The 21,116-nt window shown below is 38.3% G+C and overlaps 2 protein-coding genes across 3 annotated transcripts in view; both read right to left on the bottom strand.

Annotated features, from left to right (window-relative positions):
* Nucleotides 1-10,667, bottom strand: part of NME5 (NME/NM23 family member 5) — a 28,016-nt gene extending 17,349 nt beyond the window's left edge. The window contains exon 1 of one of the 2 annotated variants that reach the window (XM_087430298.1): nucleotides 10,193-10,667. In XM_087430298.1, coding sequence (XP_087286424.1) covers nucleotides 10,193-10,321 — 129 coding nt within the window. In that variant the 5' untranslated portion in view covers nucleotides 10,322-10,667. The remainder of the gene's footprint in view (nucleotides 1-10,192) is intronic. The other variant, XM_004420149.3, reaches the window with a different exon arrangement.
* Nucleotides 10,668-11,138: 471 nt separating this feature from the next.
* Nucleotides 11,139-20,355, bottom strand: LOC147917261 (bromodomain-containing protein 8-like). The gene is made up of 7 exons (XM_087429747.1): nucleotides 19,002-20,355; nucleotides 17,876-18,142; nucleotides 16,848-17,005; nucleotides 14,123-14,212; nucleotides 13,956-14,024; nucleotides 12,171-12,348; nucleotides 11,139-11,625 (listed from the first exon to the last, which is right to left on the bottom strand). The coding sequence occupies exons 1-7, from the start codon at nucleotides 19,395-19,397 to the stop codon at nucleotides 11,575-11,577; spliced, it is 1,209 nt and encodes a 402-aa protein (XP_087285873.1). The 5' UTR covers nucleotides 19,398-20,355; the 3' UTR covers nucleotides 11,139-11,574.
* Between the last annotated feature and the right edge of the window lie 761 nt (nucleotides 20,356-21,116).

The following is a 21,116-nucleotide window of genomic DNA, read 5'->3' as shown; positions in this document are numbered from 1 at the left end:
GATACAGGAAGCACAGACAGCACCAAACAAGATGAACCCAAAGAGGCCCACGCCAAGACACATTATAATTAAAATGGCAAGAACTAAAGACAAAGAGAGACTAATAAAACCTGCAAGAGAAAGGCAACAAGTTACATACAAACGAAATCCCATAAGGCTATCAGCTGACTTCTTAGCAGAAACCTTAAAGGCTAGACGGGAATGGCACACTACATTTAAACTGCTGAAAGGAAAAAACCTACAGCCAAAGCCAAGAATACTTGACCCAGCAAGGTTATCATTCAGAATGGAAGAAGACATAAAGAGTTTTCCAGATAAGCAAAAATTAAGGAGTTTATCACCATAAACCAGCCTTACAAGAAATGCTAAAGGGACTTATTTAAGGGGAAAAGAAAAGACCACAAATAGGAATAAGGAAACTATAAAAATAAATAAATAAATGAAATCACTGGTAAAGGCAAATATACAGTAAAAGTAGCAGATCAACCACCTATGAAGCTAATATGAAGATCAAAAGACAAAAGTACTAAAATTATCTATTTCTAAGATAAGAGATTAATGGATACACACACACAAAAAAGAGGTTAAATATGATATCAAAAATATAAAATGTGGGAGGAGGAGAGTAAAAGTGTAGAGCTTTTAGCAAGAGGTCAAACTTAAGAGGCCATCAACTTGATATAGATTGCTATTAACATAGGTTATTACATATGAACTTCATGGTAATCACAAACCAGAAACCTATAATAAATACACAAAAATTTAAGAGAAAGGCACCCAAACATAATACTAAAGAAAGCCATCAAATCACAAGGAAAGAGAGCAAGAGAAGAAGAAAGGAACAGAAAGAACTACTAAAACACCCAGAAAAAAAGTAACAAAATGGCAGTTGGTACATTCTTATCAATAGCTACTTTAAATGTCAATGGACTAAATGCTCCAATCAAAAGGCATAGGGTGGCTGATTGGATAAAAAAACAAGACCCATATATAAGCTGCATACAAGAGACACACTTCAGACCCAAAGACACTCATAAACCAAAACTGAAGGGATGGAAAAAGATACTCCATACAAATAGCAATGAAAAGAAAGCTGGGGTATCAATATTTATATCACACAAAAGAGACTTTAAAACAAAAACTGTAACAAGAGACAAAGACGGGCACTACATAATGATCAAGGGAACAATCCAACAAGAGGATATAACACTTGTAAATATCTATGCACCCAACACAGGAGCACCTAAATATATAAAGCAATTATTAACAGACATAAAAGGAGAAATAGACAGCAACACAATAATAGCAGGGGATTTTAACATTCCACTTACACCAATGGATAGATCATCCAAACAGAGGATCAATAAGGAAACAGTGGCCTTAAATGACACATTAGACCAAACGGACTTAGATATATACAGAACATTCCACCCAAAAAACCGCAGAATACACATTCTTTTCAAATTCACATAGAACATTCTCCAGGATAGATCACATATTAGGTCACAAAACAAGTCTCAATAAATTTAAGAAGATTGAAATAATACCAAGCACCTTTTCTGACCACAACAGTTTGAAACTTGAAATCAACTACAAGAAGAACACTGGAAAAGCCACAAATATGTGGAGATTAAACAAAATGCTACTGAACAACTACTGGGTCAATGAAGAAATCAAAGGAGAAATCAAAAAGGAGACAAATGAAAATACAACATGCCAAAATTTATGGGATACAGCAAAAGTGCTTCTAAGAGGGAAGTTTATAGCAATACAGGCCTACTTCAACAACAAAAGTCCCAAACAAACAATCTAACAGTGCGCCTAAAGGAACTAGAAAAAGAAGAGCAAACAAAGCCCCAAATCAGTATAAGGAAGGAAATAATAAAAATCAGAGTGGAAATAAATGAAATAGAGACATAAAAAAAAAATAGAAAAAAATCAATGAAACTAAGAGCTGGTTCTTTGAAAAGATAAACAAAATTGACAAGCCTTTAGCTAGACTCACCAAGAAAAAAAGAGAGAAGGCTCAAATAAATAAAATCACAAATGAAAGAGGAGAAATTACAACAGACACCTCAGAAATACAAAAGATTATAAGAGAATACTATGAAAAACTATATGTCAACAAATTGGATAATCTAGAAGAAATGGATAAATTCTTAGAATCATACCACCTTCCAAAACTGAATCAAGAAGAAACAGAGAGGGCCGGCCCCATGGCTTAGCGGTTGGGTGCGCGTGCTCTGCTACTGGCAGCCAGGGTTTGGATCCCGGGCGCGCACCGACGCACTGCTTCTCCGGCCGTGCTGAGGCGGCGTCCCACATACAGCAACTAGAAGGATGTGCAACTATGACATACAACTACCTACTGGGGCTTTGGGGAAAAAAAGGAGGAGGATTGGCAATAGATGTTGGCTCAGAGCTGGTCTTCCTCAGCAAAAAAAAGAGGAGGATTAGCATGGATGTTAGCTCAGGGCTGATCTTCCTCACACACACAAAAAAAGAAGAAACAGAGAATTTGAGGTGCCGGCCCAGTGGCATAGTGGTTAAGTTTGAATGCTCCGCTTCGGCAGCCTGGGGTTCATGGGTTTGGATCCCGGGTGCAGACCTACATACCGCTCATCAAGCCACGCTGTGGCAGCATCCCACATAAAAAATAGAGGAAGACTGGCACAGATGTTAGCTCAGGGACAATCTTCCTCACAAAAAAAAAAAAAAAAAAGAATTTGACCACACCAATCACCAGTAAGGAGATTGAAACAGTAATCCAAAACCTCCCCAAAAATAAAAGTCCAGGACCAGACAGCTTCCCTGGTGAATTCTACCAAACACTTAATACCTATCCTTCTCAAACTCTTCCAAAAAATTGAAAAGGAGGGAAAGCTCCTAACTCATTCTATGAGGCCAATATTACCCTGACCCAAAACAGACAAGGACAACACAAAAAAGGAATATTACAGAAAATATCACTGATGAACATCGATGCAAAAATCCACAACAAAATACTAGCAAATCAAATACAACAATACATTAAAAGGATCATACACCATGATCAAGTGGGATTTATTCCAGGGATGCAGGAATGATTCAACATCTGCAAATCAATCAACATGATACACCATGTTAACAAAATGAAGAATAAAAATCACATGATCATCTCAATAGATGCAGAGAAAGCATTTGACAAGATACAGCATCCATTTATGATTAAAAAAAAAATCTCTGAATAAAATGGGTATAGAAAGAAAGTACCTCAACACAATAAAGGCCATATATGACAAACCCACAGCTAACATCATACTCAATGGAGAAAAACTGAAAGTTATCCCTTTAAGAACAGGAACCAGACAAGGATGCCCACTTTCACCACTCTTATTTAACACAGTATTGGAAATCCTAGCCAGAGCAATCAGGCAAGAAAAAGAAATAAAAGGGATCCAAACTAGAAAGGAAGAAGTGAAACTGTTACTGTTTGCACATGACATGATTTTATATATAGATAACCCTAAAGAATCCACCAAAAAACTTTTAGAAATAATAAATGAACATGGTAAAGTTGCAGGATACAAAATCAACATACAAAAATCAGTTGTGTTTCTATACACTAACAATGAAGGAGCAGAAAGAGAAATTAAGAATACAATCCCATTTACAATTGTAGCAAAAAGAATAAAATACCTAGGAATCAATTTAACCAAAGAGGTGAAAGACCTGTACACCAGAAACTATAATACATTTTTGAAAGAAATTGAAGACGACACAAAGAAATGGAAAGATATCCCGTGCTCTTGGATTGGAAGAATTAACATAGTTAAAATGTCCATCCTTCCTAAAGCAATCTACAGATTCAGTGCAATCCCTATCAAAGTTCCAATGATATTTTTCACAGAAATAGAACAAAGAATTCTAAAATTTATACGGAACAACAAAAGACCCCGAATAGCCAAAGGAATCCTGAGGAAAAAGAACAAAGATGGAAGTATCACACTCCCTGATTTCAAAATATACTACAAAGCTACAAAACAGCATGGTACTGGAACAAAAACAGACATACACGTCAATGGAACAGAATTGAGAGTCTATAAATAAACCCACACATCTATGGACAGCTAATTTTTGACAAGGGAGCCAACAACATACAATGGAGAAAGGAAAGTCTCTTCAATAAATGGTGTTGGGAAAACTAGACAGCCACATGCAAAAGAATGAAAGTAGACCATTATCTTCCACCATACACAGAAATTAACTCAAAATGGACAAGAGACTTGAATGTAAGACCTGAAACCATAAAACTTTTAGAAGAAAACATAGGCAGCACGCTCTTCAACATCGGTCCTAGCAGCATATTTTCAAATACTGTGTCTGACCAGGAAAGGGAAACAATAGAAAAAATAAACAAATGGGACTACATCAAATTAAAAAGCTTCTGCACAGCAAAGGAAACCATCAACAAAATGAAAAGACAACCTAACAATTGGGAGAAGATATTTGCAAACCATATATGTGATAAGGGGTTATATCCAAAATATATGAAGAACTCATACATCTCAACAACAAAAAAACAAACAATGCAATTTAAAAATGGGCAAAAGAGCGGCCGGCCCGGTGGCGCAAGCGGTTAAGTGCGCACGCTCTGTTGTGGTGGCCCGGGGTTCGCCGGTTCGGATCCCGGGCACGCACCGATGCACCGCTTGGCAAGCCATGCTGTGGTGGTGTCCCATATAAAGTAGAGGAAGATGGGCATGGATGTTAGCCCAGGGCCAGTGTTCCTCAGCCAAAAAAGAAGAGGATTGGCAGATGTTAGCTCAGGGCTGATCTTCCTCACAAAAAAATAAATAAATAAAAATAAAAAAATAAAAATGGGCAAACCATCTGAACAGATATTTTTCTAAAGAAGATACACAGATGGCCAACAGGCACATGAAAAGATGTTCAACATCACTAATTATTAAGGAAATGCGAATCAAAACTACAATGAGATATCACCTCACACCCGTCAGAATGGCTATAATTAACAAGACAAGAAATAACAAGTGTTGGAGAGGATGTAGAGAAAAAGGAACTCTCATATACGACTGGTGGGAATGCAAACTGGTGCAGCCACTATGGAAAACAGTATGGAGATTCCTCAAAAAATTAAGAATACAACTACCATATGATCCAGCTATTCCACTGCTGGGTATTTATCCAAATAACATGAAAACACAAATGCTTAAAGATATATGCACCCCTATGTTCATTGCAGCATTATTCACAATAGCCAAGACTTAGAAGCAACCTAAGTGACCATCAAGGAACAAATGGATAAAGAAGACGTGGTATACACACACAATGGAATACTACTCAGCTATAAAAAAAGATGAAATCTTGCCATTTGCGACAAGATAGATGGACCTTGAGGGTATTATACCAAGTGAAATAAGTCAGACAGAGAAAGTCAAATACCGTATGATCTCACTCATAAATAGAAGATAAAAACAACAAAAACAACAAACAAACACATAGATACACAGTTTAGATTGGTAATTACCAGAGGGGAAGTGGGAAAGGAGGAGGGCAAAAGGGGTGACTGGGTACATGTGTATGGTGATGGATGGTAACTAGTCTTTGGGTGGTGAACATCATGTAGTCTACACAGAAATCGAAATATAATGATGTACACCTGAAATCTATATAATGTTATAAACCAACGTTACCTCAATAAAAAAAAAGATTATTTAACCTACTTAAGAAAAATATTCCTATTTGGCAGGCTTCTTCAACATATGGTTTGTTAATGACAAATTCACAATATCTCCTTCTTGAAGTAAAAACACTCTAATCATCAATATTTTCTTAATATATACTTTGTACACATTAACGTAACAAAACCGGACATTACAATATTCCAAATTCATCTTCCCCTATATATTTGTGATATTTTCCTATTTATTGTGAAATTTTCCTACATTATTTTAGGGAGCTGGTCTCATTATGGTACTTAGAAATAACATGTAGTATAACGTTGCAGTAAACAAGTCTTTCACTTGAACCTGAAAGTTGTGTATTCTCTACGCTGGTTCTGCCATAAATATGTTGATTCACTGTGATCTTAAGAAAAATTAGTTGGCATTAAGTTTCTCAATTTGAAAGAATATGAAACGTTTAGGGCAAATAAATGCTATTTTCTTCACAAATGAGAGACTATACAAATGAATTATTAAATTTAAAAAATCATAGAAGCTGAATCAGTCATTCTTCAGATTGGAAAGCATCACACTTTCCCTAAAAGTAGCTATTTGAGTGCTTTTTAAAAGTCATTCATTACTACTGTTTTTCAATTCCACTAAAGGTGGATCATGAGGGAAAAAGCTCAAAATATAACAGAGGGATTCGAAGTAAACATCAAGAAAGACTTCTGGCTAGAGTAAGGATGATGAAACATGGAGATAAGTCACTAGGTGAAGGCTAAAAATCTCCATGATTAAGGCAGAAATCCATCTTTCTAAAATAGGTTAGATTTTCCTGATAGTACAGTGTGAATTTTACCAAGTGACCTATCTCTTAAAGCCCCTTCCAAAACTATCATGTGTGCTCATGTTTTAGAAACTTGATAAAATTGCTTGGTTTGTAGTGAGGACTCTAAACTGTCCAGAAGAAGCGTGGGAAAATGTTTACCTAGGTGGGTCAGCACTGTTATGAACAGGCTCTACTGGACAAATGTAACATTCTCACCAGTCAAGGAAAAGCTACTACAAAAAAGTGCTGATATCTGTTCTCATATTGAAATTCATATAGTGAAGAAATAGAAGAAATTTGAAAAGTTACAATAGCACCTGATTTAGTATAATCCATGATTGTTATTTAAAATTAAGACATGCTAGTATTTGTGATTCTTACGCATATTAGTGTGGAGGTTTTATGTTGCTGGGTTAAAAAATAAAAGTCTCATCTGTGGCAATGTAAGCTCTTATCTGCCACATACCCATTAACAAGCAGGGGAAGCTACTTTCTGCAGGTGTGCTAACTAACGCAGCGTAATTATAAAAATTAAGGGCTCATCTTAAACTAAAGTTGACAATGAATCAATGATTCCATTGGTTGCTTTAAAATTAGATCAGGCTAAACTTTTTTGGAATTTGAATAAATATTTTCATAAAGAGAAGCAGTGATACTAAATAATATCAAAAAAGGAACCATTAGTTTGTGATGAAGGAAAGACTGCCACCTACTGAACGGATACAGCATTTTTCAGAAGGTTTTCCCTAGATGGGACAAGCAAGCCTCAATTTCAATGGATTCCTAACTACAATAAAGCCTGTTTTAAAAGCATACAATACAAAGGACAAATATTGTATGATTCCACTTACATGAGATACCTGGAATACTCAATGTCATAGAGACAGAAAGTAGAAGAGTAACCCCCCAGGGCCTGGGGATGGGGTAAACAAGAAGTTAGTGTTTAGTGGGTACAGTTACAGCTGAAATGATGAAAAAGTTCTAGAGATGGATAATGGTGATGGCTGCACAACAATGTGAATGCACTTAATGCCACTGAACTATACACCTAAAAATGGTTAAAATGGTAAATTTAATGTTGTATATATTTTACCACAATTAGAACAAAAAAGCAGCATACAATATACCAAGGTCGTCTTTGGTCTGAAATGTATTGCTGACTAGGAAAAGTGTTAAATATTAGTATTTACATTAATTTTTAATTTTTTTTTTTTTGAGGAAGATCAGCCCTGAGCTAACATCTATTGTTAACCCTCTTCCTTTTTTTTCTCCAAAGCCCCAGCAGATAGTTGTATGTCATAGTTGCACACCCTTGTAGTTGCCGGGTGTGGGACGCGGCCTCAGCATGGCCGGAGAAGCGGTGCGTCGGTGCGCGCCCGGGATCCGAACCCGGGCCGCCAGCAGCGGAGCGTGCGCACTTAACCACTAAGCCACGGGGCCGGCCCCACTAATTCTTTTAAAATATGGACTTTTAAAAAATTTAATGGGATATGTTTATCTTATTTGTATATTTCATTTTTTTTCCTAAAATTAATGGGTAATATACTTACAAGGTTAAAAAATTCAAAGCAATACAAAAAGGTATATACTGAAAAATCTCATTCCCATCCCTGTGCTAATCCACCCTGTTCTTTCTTGTCCTCAATAGGCAACCATTTTTTAATATTTATCTCCTAGTGTTTCATTTTGCAAATATTGGCAAACATAAATATATATTACTTTTTCTCTATCACAAAAAGTTGCTACACATTGTTTTGCATCTTGCTTTTTTTCCATAACAGGACACAGAGAACTTCCTTATTCTTCTTTTTACCATTAGTTGTATAGTATTCAATTTGGTGGATTCATCAGGGTTTATTTAACCAATCTTCTAATGCTGGTGCTAAATAATCTAATTCAATCTTTTGGTGCTAAGTAAACAATGCTGCAAAACACAACTTGTATATATGTCATTTCATATTAATACATGGGTTATAGCAGGGATTCCTAGAAGTAGGACCGACGCGTCAAAGGGTAAATGCATCTGTAATATTGATAGATAATTACCAGATTCCCTTCCATAGGAGTTGTGCCATTTACTTTTATATTTTTGCCAGATGGTATCTCAGTGTCATTTTAATTTGTTTTTTTCCTGCTTCGAGATTGAGCATCTTTTCATATATTAAAGAAGCATTCATTTTTTTTCTGTGACCATCCACATGTTCTGCCCATTTTCAACTGAATTTTTACCTTTCTCTAGGAGCTCTTTAAATGTTAGGGAGATTAGTCCTTTCTCTGTGATACGAGTTGGAAATCTTTTTTCCAAGTTTGTCATTTGTGTTTTGACTTTGCTATGATGTTTATTTAGCCATGCAGAAGTTTTTCATGTTTACAGTCTTATCAATCTTTTCTTTTATGGCTCCTAGACTTTAAGTCATAGTTAAAAAGGCTGTCCCACTCCAAGAATAAAAAGAAATTCATCCACCTTTTCTTCTAGAATTTATATGGTTTAATTTTTTAATACATAAATCTCAGATCCATTTGGAGTTTATCCTGTGTATATAGTATAATACTTGAATCCAACTATTTTTTAAATGGGTACCCAGTTTTTCTAACATTTATTAAAAAGTTCATCTTTACCCGAGTCTTTAAATTAAACATTTCCTTATACTTTCCTGTACTATTTCCTTACTCTTTCTTGTACCATCCCTACCCTCAGCCTCCACCTACCCTTCTAAGTTCAACCGAAATTCCATCTTTCCTGAAAATTGAAGTGTTCTCTTATTTTTTAAAACACTGACTAAATAGGCAATAAGACACTGTACAAATATAAGAGAATAAAAAACTATAATTTCAAAAAAGGATAGTACAAAAAAGGAAGATTAAAACTATTCAATTCTGGGCCGGCCCGGTGGCTTAGCGGTTGGGTGCGCGCTCCACTGCTGGCGGCCCAGGTTCGGATCCCGGGCGCGCACCGACGCACCGCTTCTCCAGCCACACTGAGGCCGTGTCCCACATACAGCAACTAGAAGGATGTGCAGCTATGACATACAACTATCTACTGGGGCTTTGGGGGGGAAATAAGTAAATAAATAAAATCTTTAAAAAAAAAATTCTATTCTATTTGATAATCTTTAACAACACTCTTTTTAGATTCATTTTCAAATCTCTACCAACCACAGAACAAGGTTTAAAACATTAAATGTTTGTAATAACTGAAAAAAATACCAACAGTCTAAAAGTGCACCTATAGAGGGCTAAGTAAATAAAATGTGGTTCATCCACAAAGGGGAATATTACACAGAAGTTAGGAAGAATGAGACAGATTCAGATGTAATGATCTGGAATGCTGTCTGAGGGACTTTGTAAATGGGATTAAGGGAGAAGGACTGTCCTATTTAATGGGAGAAAAAATGTTTGTAAATGCATAGAAAAATCCTGGAAGAACAGAAAGTGTTAAGTGGTTGTCTCTCTGGAGACTGGGACCTGGTGTGGGAGAGAATAGGTGAAAGGAAAAGGAATTTTACTTCTCATTTTATAACCTTTTGAAGTGTGAAAATTTTTTTTTAAATTATCACATATAACTTTCATACCTAGAAGAATAAACCTAAATTTAATGCTAAATACTGAGGATCTAAATGGGTAAACATATTTACATAAACATAAAAAAAGGAGCAAAGAGAGGAAAAAACATGATCATGTGCCCAGAAGTTACCTGAACAATGGTGAATCCAGATCTGAGAATAATATCTTGTATCTCCTCCTCTTTGTCAATAATATCTGGTTTGATAATGGCCAGAGTTTTTTCTACATATATCTGAGGTGGGGGCATTGATATCTCCATCCTGGCTTTTCAGGATACAATTTAAGAGATTCTTGACAGGTGTCAACTGCAATGACATGCATTCCCCACCCCAAATTTAATGTAATTGTGATTAAGAACAGCATTAGGTGCTTGCTTTTATTAATTTATAAAGTTAGAAATTGCGTATCTTTTTCTATAAACGGTGTCTCAGGAATACGATTTCTACTTCGCGTCCAAATCGTGCCTTGGGTTTTCCTAAGCGCTTTCGAGGTGGAGAGGTCAAGGGACAATCCGAAGGCCTGGGACTAGCGTAGACTCTCAGGGCAGCAACAACAGACTGAGTCGGCAACTCCTCCTGCATTCCAGCAGCAGGTGAGCGGCAGCCTGTCCTACTCCGCCCAACCCAGCCCGACACAGCCCCGCCCGCCCAGCAGTAGGGTCAGGCCTGCTTGGAAAGGAGAATCTCTACGTCCCCTGGGCGTCTCTGGGCTGCACCCGCAGATTCCAAGTCCGACCCTTGTCTGGGGACTCACCTTACCACCTGCTCCTCTGGTGCCACCACAACTGGTTGCTAGGAGACCCGAGGCCCTGCTTAGGTACGGTGGCTGCACAGGGCCAATCCCAGCAGAGTGTTTCACAGGCTCTGGCCGGTTCCTTATAACCAAGACAGGGAGCCAGCCACAGGCGTTTTTATCCCCCGTGCACTAGACATTTTCTAACATTTTTCTCATAATTTATCTTATTTCATCCTCCTAGACATTTGAAGGACACTTCAATTATCTGCATTTTACAAATGGTGAGGCAACTCACAGACACTATCCCCTCATCCTACCCCATCCCCTTCCAGACAGTGTATGGAAAAAAACCCAGGTCAAATACCTTACTCATTTCACCAGATGATACTGTCCCCTCTATTCCGATCTTCTGTAATCATTAAGAAGCAATCTTTGACTTGTGAAATAACATTTATTTATAGAACAGTAATAAGAGGTTTAATCTAGTTACCTCTAAATTAAACCTATGGAACAAAGATGTGGGCAACATTTACGGCACAACCCAAAATCTCAGCTTTCCCCATTTTCTATATATTATGAACACAGGCACCTTTGACTCCATGATTGTGAGTTAAGGCATTATTCTTATTAGAAAAGACAACTGAAAAGTGGTAAACAAGTACTGGGAGCCTCTGTGGGTCAGAGTCTCAATGAGAGGTCCGAATTCCAGAAAAGCTCAGGATAGCAGCTCCAGGTTAATAAAACAGGTTTTTCATCATCCATGGAGTTGGCTGGTTCTCATTCCAGACTATTTAAGTCTCTTCTTTTGTCTAACCAAATACTCAGCACCTACAGGGTCAAGGCAGACAGCAAGCTATGAATCTTTATGCAATTTTATTTTTCTGCAAAGAGATTTGACTATGTTTCTTTCAAGTATGATGCTGCCCAGAAAAGAAACCCTCAAATGCCTTCTTCTGGCTACCATGTCTTATCCCCTATAGATGAGACAGTATGAACATACATTAATATCAACAGGTATAGCAACCAAAAAACAGACAGTGACTCCAGCCTCTAGTTTGCATGTTTAGCCCTCCGACTTGAAGCTCTGGAAGCAGGAGCTCCTGTTACTTATCTATCCCTAGCTCTCTTGAGAGCTCTTCACTGCTGCCTGCTTTCCTAGACTACTTTACTTCACTATTGATTAAAGTTGGTCCTGCAGAGGCTCAGGGTTTTCCAGCAAGTACAAGGTCAATCCTTCAGGGCCTTGCATCACCTCTAAACATAAACTCTGGGAACACAAGGCCACTTCAACATCACCCTTATTCTCACAGACCTCCTAAAATCAGATTCCAGAGGCTACTCTCCTTTTTCTTGCAGCTCTCTACATACAGTACCTGAATCTGCTCCAAAACTTCTCGCTGCATCTCCACAGCCATATGGTACACATGATGATCAGAGTCATTGTACATCACAGCATTTTGGAACATCAGCATCAGGTCCCTCTGAAACTGAGCCATGGTGCGAATCCGTCCCTTAGACAGATTCCTCTTCAGGCTGGTTAAGTCCATGGGTCTACAGGTGGCGAAGAGAAACCAGAGGAAATCCAACCTTCATGTGGAACATGTGGTGACCTAACATATTCTCTTGGAGAACTAACCAGCTCTTAATGAAAACAGTATAAAGATAAGAATCCCCATAAGATAATAAAATAGCAACAGCAGCTAACATTTGACTGTGTATAAGAGGCCAAGCGTGATGCTAGGTACTTTTCTAATTGAATTCACTCGATACTCTCAATAAACCTATAAGGTAGATACCATTATCATCTCCAACTGGCAATGAGGAAACTGAGATCTAAAGAGGTTAAGTACTTGCCCAAAGTCACACAGCCTGGGTTTCAATTCAGAGGCAGCCTGACTCCAGAGCCCACAGGCCCAGCCACTACACTCTACTATTGTAGGAGGAGTGCTGGCCCAAGGTACCAAAGTTGTAAAGACCTCCAATGATCACTGTGTCACATGGTCGTTACTGACTGATTGTTTATAATGCATAGTCATATACTAGGTATTTAATCTACTTTTCTTAATTCATAATCAAAAGCTAAGAATTGTTTCCTCTTTCATGGAGATGAAAAGAGTGAGAATCAAGTGAATATTAAGATACATAATTATTTAATGAGATACAGAAAGTGGGTATATAAGAGAAAGCACAGCAGTGTAGAAAGAGGGCTTTTCTGGGAAACTGGGAGGTAAGAATCCGGGGTTTAGTTCAAGCTCTGCTATTCACTATTGATCACAGGCAAGTCATGACCACCTCTGAGCCTTAGTTTCCTCATCTAGAGAATAAAGGAGTCTGTCTCCAAAGGTCCTTTCCTGATCTTTTATAGTCTAATAACACACTGGTTTACGGAAGCATTTTAGATGAACTACCCCATAAAAATCCAAAATACTGCAATCAACCAATGTTTGTAACATCCATTTGGATTACCATCTTTGCCTTAGCATACCTATAACTGCCTGAATAAATAGTGTTCCTTTTAAAGTTTTGTTCCAAAAGAACAGTGTCAAAAACTACCAAAGGTTAATGTAAGATTATAATGAATGGATCATTTTACTTAAAAGTCAATACTGAAAAAAAAAAAGCCTATATTATCCTTTTGTTCCCCGCATTCCTTCTCAAAGGAAGACTGAGCTCACCATAACTTTACAAACTTGTTCGGCTGGAAAATATATCTTGAGTTTGTAAGTAATGTAAATGAAATAAGGAAATAATCTAATAGATGGGAAATACAGTATGAAAAGACAGATATAAAAGCAACCAACCTTTCTTTCTTTCTTTTTTTTTTTTTTGTGAAGAAGATCAGCCCTGAGCTAACATCAATGCCAATCCTCTTTTTGCTTAGGAAGATCGGCCCTCAGCTAACATCTATTGCCAATTCTCCTCCTATTTTTTTTTCCCCCCTTTTTCTCCCCAAAGCCCCAGTAGATAGTTGTATGTCATAGTTGCACATCCTTCTAGTTGCTGTATGTGGGACACGGCCTCAGCATGGCCGGACAAGCAGTGCGTCCGTGCATGCCCGGGATCCAAAGCCGGGCCGCCAGTAGCGGAGCGCGAGCACTTAACCGCTAAGCCACGGGGCCGGCCCACAACCAACCTTTCTTGACCGCTTTTCCACTGACCTTTTCACCACATCCTTGTATCCTGGGGCCTGCCTTTCTGACACAGGCTTCAGAAAGGGACTGCTGAACCTGTTAAAGGACAAACATCAAGAGAATGAAGAAACTCTGGAAAGTCACTCTAAATGAGAAGAGTGGCTGTGAATGCCACAAATGGCTTGGAGACCTACCTGTGGCTGGCAATCATCTTCCAGACTGGCAGGAGAGTCTTCTTAAATAGCAAGTGATCCTGAACAGGGTCACTCTGGCCTAGATCAGACCTATGGGATGAAACAGGACAGAAAAGAAACAGTAACTTCACATATGGTATTCTGTCTCCCCCAGTGGGTAATGAAGTTAACACCTAGTGCTCCTAGTTAATTCTATAAATATTCTTATTGGTCACTACTACCCAATGAAGTGGTTACATCATCAAGTATACTACAAACCTACAAATGCCTGTGCCTCTTGGACTCTTGCTGATTTGCTCTTCAGCACCTGTGACTCTAAAGAACTGGTCTATGAAAGTGATCTTTGTTCACTGATGTTTCACAAGTGCTTGGCACATAGTAGGTGCTCAATTAAGTATCTGATAAATGAACCTGATCCTGTTTTTATGCAGAAATGTGCCACATTAATAAGTATTTCTCCCATATTTCCAGAGAAGGAAATACTTGATTTCACATTCCAAAGAATTCTCTTATGTTTCATCTGAATGCTACATGATTTAAATATTTTTCCTTTTCACTCTCCCCTATACAGTAATCTTTAAAATACCTAAGAAAAATCATTTCTCCTCAGGGACCTTCCTTCTCTGGGCTAATTTATTTAGTTTTTCTTTGGAGATGCAATGTTTTATTTCATTTTATAATTTTCCCAGTTGGCAAGTTTTCTGTTTACTCCAAAGTTAAACATCATGTTTATATACTTTGTACACTATATAGTCCCACTTTATACACTGCATTATGCTCTCTAAATGAGTTCTCTTCACACCTAACGTTTCACACCCTCATTCCGCTTTATGTACCATATTGTGTGTGTTCATTTGAGCACAATTCACATCTCATTTTATTTTTATCCAATTTGAGCAACTCCACATAACTATTCATTTTCACGATGCAATATCTCACCTCATCCAAATTACATACCACAAAAATCAGCATACCCTTAAACCCAGAACCCTATATAAACAAGGCATTTAAAGCCCAAAATAAACATCTTCCTTTTTATCTGGTCACACAGAATGAACAATAGGTCCTTGATACTGGTGCAATTTTGTTCATACACCAATGCAACAGATATTTAGTAAGTTTCCATTATGTGAAAGGTGCTGCGCTAGGTTCTGTAACCTCATAATCAATCACCTTTGCAATATTTTAAGAAACAGTCCTTTGCTTACCTTTATCTCCATGTATTTGGAAATGCATGCCAAGCAACTACAAGGAAAAGTGTGGGAGAGGAAAGGACCTACAGACTTAGAGTGGTGCTCCAAAGGCTCTACTTCTCTTTACTCCTGAGAGTCAATACAGTCTAAGGGAGAAGGCAGAAAGGAGGGGTCTGGGGAACATCTATCTTTCAAATTAGTTTTAAGCTTCCCAAATGATAACACAAGAACTCAGCTTTCTATCTCCCCTTAAACTATCTGGCCAAGCAGACTCAATAACTAATATCTACTGCATTCTAATAAAGATTTCACGTTTAATCTAAATTCTAAGATAAGAGTGTGGAGTTTGCCATTCAAGACGCTGAAATGTCATGAAAGAAAATGTCCCAGATTAGAGATTTCCTGTTTTTTGGACAGTCACCATAGGCCAGCTGCTCATACTTACACACGAAGTTATAGAAAAGCGAAGGAAGCAATTCTTCAACAACCTAGATTTTAAGCTGTAATCTATTTGTGTAACAAAAATTTGAAATCTGCTATTTAAAAAATATATATGCATGGTTCACTATCTTAAACAAAAGAAGGCGAGAATAATTATTGCTTTGCCTTCCCACAGATAATGTAGGTGCATCTGGGATGAAGTGAAGGAAAAAAAACAAGATCATACTATCTTCTCTCAATAGATAGATACAAGACCAGATCCAGAAAAGGAACTATTTATTACCACAACAAAAATACTTTGTTTTTCTGATTTCAAAAAAATTCACTTGGGGGCCAGCCTGGTGGTGCAGCGGTTAAGTACACGCGCTCCACTTTGGCAGCCCAGGGTTCGCAGGTTCAGATCCCAGGCGCACACGGATGCACCGCTTGTCAAGTCATGCTGTGGCAGCGTCCTATATAAAGTAGAGGAAGATGGGCACAAACGTTAGCTCAGGGCCAATCTTCCTCAGCATAAAAAAAAAAAAGAGGAGGATTGGCATCAGATGTTAGCTCAGGTCTGATCTTCCTCACACACAAAAAAAATTCACTTTACTTAGAAAAAATTAAGATTCTAAAATGTGCCCTTTAGCCCCAGAATTATTTATAAAAAGATGAGACAATTATATAAACAATTTCCCAAGATTTGTGAAAAAGGAACAAGGGAGATCATAACTTTAAAATAATTTTTAATTTCTAGTTAATAGGAGCTGTTTTAGTATGTTTAAAAGGATAGTTTGTTTAATATTAGACTTGAGGGACAATCTGATGCAGCAATGTTTCCTGAATAAATAAAGATAGTAATTAGAGAGAAGGGTTATTTATGAAAGAGATTCTTAATGTTAATGAAACAGACTTGTTTTATAAGAAGAAAGCATATAGACTTCTATTTATATGATAAAATTATATTTAATTCTATTTCTAGTGTTTTCCAACTCTAATTTCCTTTTCTTAATTTACAAAAGTAACCCATGATCCTGGGAACAAATTCAAATAGGCATAAACAGAAGTAAAAGTACGAAACTTAACAATCTTGGATAAAAATCTATACTTACAGCTTTGAGGAGGCAGCACGACTGAAAAGGATACCCAACAGAGGAGTCTCCTGAATGCTGAAGCCATCATCACACTCACTTGAAGAGGGCTGGTCTTCCATCTCTGATACATATCCTTCACTCTGGTCCTCCTCCTTGGATTCTTGCCGAACCTCCTCCTGGGAACGCCAAGAAATAAAGGAAACTTTAGAAAGAGATTTACTATCTGCAAGGTAATTTTACTTGCATGGGGTAAAGAAGATTGACCTTAGGGTGAGAATAGGCCAACTATATAAAGCTATAAAAGAAATTAGAAAAAGTTGACTTAACTAGACCTAAGTCAATGAATTCTTGGTAACGATCCTGCTGGAGAACTTTGACTCTGTACCCCAAGAAAAAATGAAAAAGCAATATACTCAATTCTAGATGGATGCTGTATCCTTTTAAAACTATCATTATCATTTGTGGCCATGGAGCTAACTAGTCTAGCTGGTCAGATAATATTAATGCTAATGACACTCTAAATTCTACTGTTTGCTTACTATGAGCCAGGCACTACGCTAAGTGCTTTACATGAATTGTCTTTTTTTTTTTTTTAATCATTTTATTTATTTCTTTCTTTTTCCCCAAAGCCCCAGTAGATAGTTGTATGTCATAGTTGCACATCCTTCTAGTTGCTGTATGTGGGACGCGGCCTCAGCATGGCCGGAGAAGCGGTGCGTCGGTGCGCGCCCGGGATCCAAACCCTGGCTGCCAGCAGCAGAGTGCGCACACTTAACCGCTAAGCCACGGGGCCGGCCCTGAATTGTCTCATTTAAACCTCACAGCAAACCCTAAGGTAAAGCACTACAATCCATTTACAACGGAATAAACTGAGGTTCTAAAATGTTCACTCACATGCCTAAGGTCGCACAATTAATTGGTGCTAAAACCAGGATTTGGACCCAGGTAGCTGAACTCTCAGGAGTTAGCCTATGTGCTCTAACCACTCTCCTCTGCCTCCCTGTGCAGAGGACCAATCAGACAGCTGGTTTAAGTTATTCACTTACCTCTTCACTCTCTGTGGGTAGTCCCTGAACTGCACAAATATCTGAGGGAGCTGGAGCCACCTCCAGCCTTCCATTTTTTCCCAGTGACTTCTTCTCAGCTACCAAGGGGTCTACCTTGGCTAAAAGCTCTTCAGGCTCTCTGAAGGGCTCCCCTTCTCCTTCAGTACCTTCAATTTCCCTTCCCTCTTGTCTGGTACCAGATGGAGGGCAGCAGCCTTCACTTGATTCTTTGCTACTAATGCACAATGGCTCCATTAAATAAGCTACCTGCAATCATAGCTTATTGTTAGATGCATAGGAACACCAATGGAAATCATCATCCATATCAATAATGCCACATGATTACATTGCCACTGTGACTAAATCTGAGATGGCAAATAGGTTAATTCATTCATTCAGTCATGTAAAATTTACCAAATATCTTATATATAAGGCACTGGACTAGTTGCTAGGGACCTAATAGCAAACAAGATAGATATGGTTCTTGGCTCTTCAAGGAGCCCATGTTTCAATTTTTCATCTCAAGCATCAACTCCCATCAATTGGGAGTGCCTGTCCACAAAACTGCTGAAAATTTTGTCTGACACAGAATGCTGATAGAAGTGGCAACATTTCAACTGGATTCTTCCCGATCTTGACCTAGGTTCTCCTGAATGTGTGCAACTGCCACATAAATATAAATTCTCTTTCCAATTCTGCTTATTTCTAAGCCGACCATATTTCTAAGGTCCTCAGCCCTTAATCAGGGTAATAAGAACTCTGTAAAACACTGCCTTGAAGTCATAACATAAGCTTCAAGGAGAGTTTGGGCAAATGCCACCTCCCGCGACTCTGAAAGAATGAATTTCAAGGATACTCATAAGGCAATCCTGCACACAGAAATTCCATTTCCTATGACTCAGGCTCGTAATGACTGAGATCTTAGAAGGTTCAGCCAAAAAGTACATACTTGGCACATATTTTGTATCAGCACCAAGTGCTGGAGACACAGCAATGAACTTAGTCCCTGCCATCATGCAGTTTGTATTTAGTAAACAATATTAAGAGTGGTAGAAATATGTACAGGTAAGCATTTTCTCAGAAAGTCAAGACTCTTCCAACTTTGGAAATAGTGGCTCCCCATTACCTCAGAGAGAAAGTGGAGGAGGTTCTGGCGGCTGACTTGCTCTGCCTCTTCCTGAGATTCTTTACTGCTTCCATCCCCTACAAGCAGCTCACTAGGTTCTCTCTCTGGGCTGCTTTCCTCTAGTTCCTCAGTCCCTGGCTCCTCAGTTTCCCTCCAGCTGCCCACATCAAGATCCAGACTGGAGTCCCATGAGCTGAAGAGGGACCTGCAGTCGTTGCTCAACTCAGAGTCATTGGGATAGTCTTGTTCAGAATCCAACCAAACCCACTCATGCCCCATCTGTAAATACACAGAAAAAAATGCATTACATTCACTCAAATCAATATTCCTAAGGCATTTCCATCTCCCAAGTTTGGCAGAAAGATAAGGGGCCAGAAATTTCTTTCTACTCATCATTAGGAAGAGTAAAAGCTAGCTAAAGGGACACATCGGGGTACAAAACAATCTTTGTCATTGGGAATAAAGAAAAAGCCCCATGTCAAACAGTATAATAGAGATATTACCCAATAATAATTTTTTCTTGGATTTCCTCATACTCCATGAGTATGAAAAGAACTGGAAGAGAAAGAACTAGAGCATAGCTAGCTGAACAGAATTCCTCTATCCCAAATCACCCTTAAATTCAACTACAAGGCAATAAATTTGAGGAACAAAGGATATTTTCTCAGCATATAGTCCTTGTTAACCTATCAACCATTAAATCTTTACAACACACCTTAAGGTTACCTGTGGCATACAACCTGTTATCCTATTACCTGTGGTCATATCCAATTCTCACTTCTCAGAATGAGAACTGCAACAGCAGGTTTTTAAAATATCTTCCCTTGCTTTCATTACACTACACTATCTTGGCTTTCCTACACCTTTATCCTCTCCCTTTTACAACTTTCAATAAATCTTTGTCTTCTATGTTGCTTGGTCCTCTGCTTCCTTATTAACACTTCCTTTAAAAATGTATATACTGTGAGGTTTCAACTTTGATCTCTATTCAGGTGGCTCCCAAATCTCTCCAACTTTACTTCTTATATGCATTCTGTTCTCACCGCCCCATGTACCCAAAGGTCAATTCCCTTTAGCTGCCCTATCTTGCTTCAACTCAACATTTCTAATATTAAAATCACTTTTCTTGCTAAATATCTCCAAAATCATTTGCTCTCCCCAATTTCTTTATCCTCATCATCAACATTATTTTCTTAATGCTGTTTTTACTCTTCCTTTTCTTGTACTCTTCCCAATTTTCTTCCACAATTTTTCTCGATGCCCATCCTTTGTTCCTGAATAAATGCCATAGCCTCCTGGTGAGTTGCTCTATCTTTAATCCAATCTTCTCTGAACAGATAGCCTCCCTATTCAAGGCTTTACAGTAGCTATCACTTCAAATATAAATTTCTCAATCTGCCATTCAAAGTCCTCCATGTGGGGCCGGCCCCGTGGCTTAGCGGTTAAGTGCGCGCGCTCTGCTGCTGGCGGCCCAGGTTCGGATCCCGGGCGCGCACTGACGCACCGCTTCTCCGGCCATGCTGAGGCCACGTCCCACATACAGCAACTAGAAGGATGTGCAACTATGACACACAACTATATACTGGGGCTTTGGTGGAAAAATAAATAAATAAAATTACAAAGTCCTCCATGAGTTAAGCCCTATTTTCTTCCGTTGGCCTGGTATCTGTACTTCACTATTCCTTAGTATGATCCCTGTTCCAGTGACATTTGTCTCCTTATTGCCCCCACCACACATGCCTACCCCTTCAACTCGGCTTGCTAAGCTCATCCATCACCTTCTCTACCAACTCAAAATCTATGTCCTTTAATGGACCTCCTCCTCCTCCACAAACTTCTCCACACTTTAGGGTTTCGTTACTTATATTACATGCACATTTGCAGATTGCTTTCAGAATACACTTTATTTAATTTTCTAACTCCTGGATTGATTGAACTCCTTTCTATCACCTCACAAAGACTGTATCTTCTACTTCCTTAGCATCCTAACAAGCTTTATAGTTTTACTTAAGCCAAAAAGAGGTGTAACTTCTAATCATATCTTTCCTCCCTCTCAAGAAGGCTCAAAGTACTAGATAACACACTATTAATCTCCATCTCTTTATAATAAAAGGC

The sequence above is a fragment of the Ceratotherium simum genome, chromosome 4 (assembly GCF_057802395.1).
Source record: "Ceratotherium simum simum isolate JZ-2026a chromosome 4, ASM5780239v1, whole genome shotgun sequence".
NCBI lineage: Eukaryota > Metazoa > Chordata > Mammalia > Perissodactyla > Rhinocerotidae > Ceratotherium > Ceratotherium simum.
Note: the sequence above shows the minus strand (reverse complement) of the source record. Positions and strands in the feature narration are given on the sequence as shown.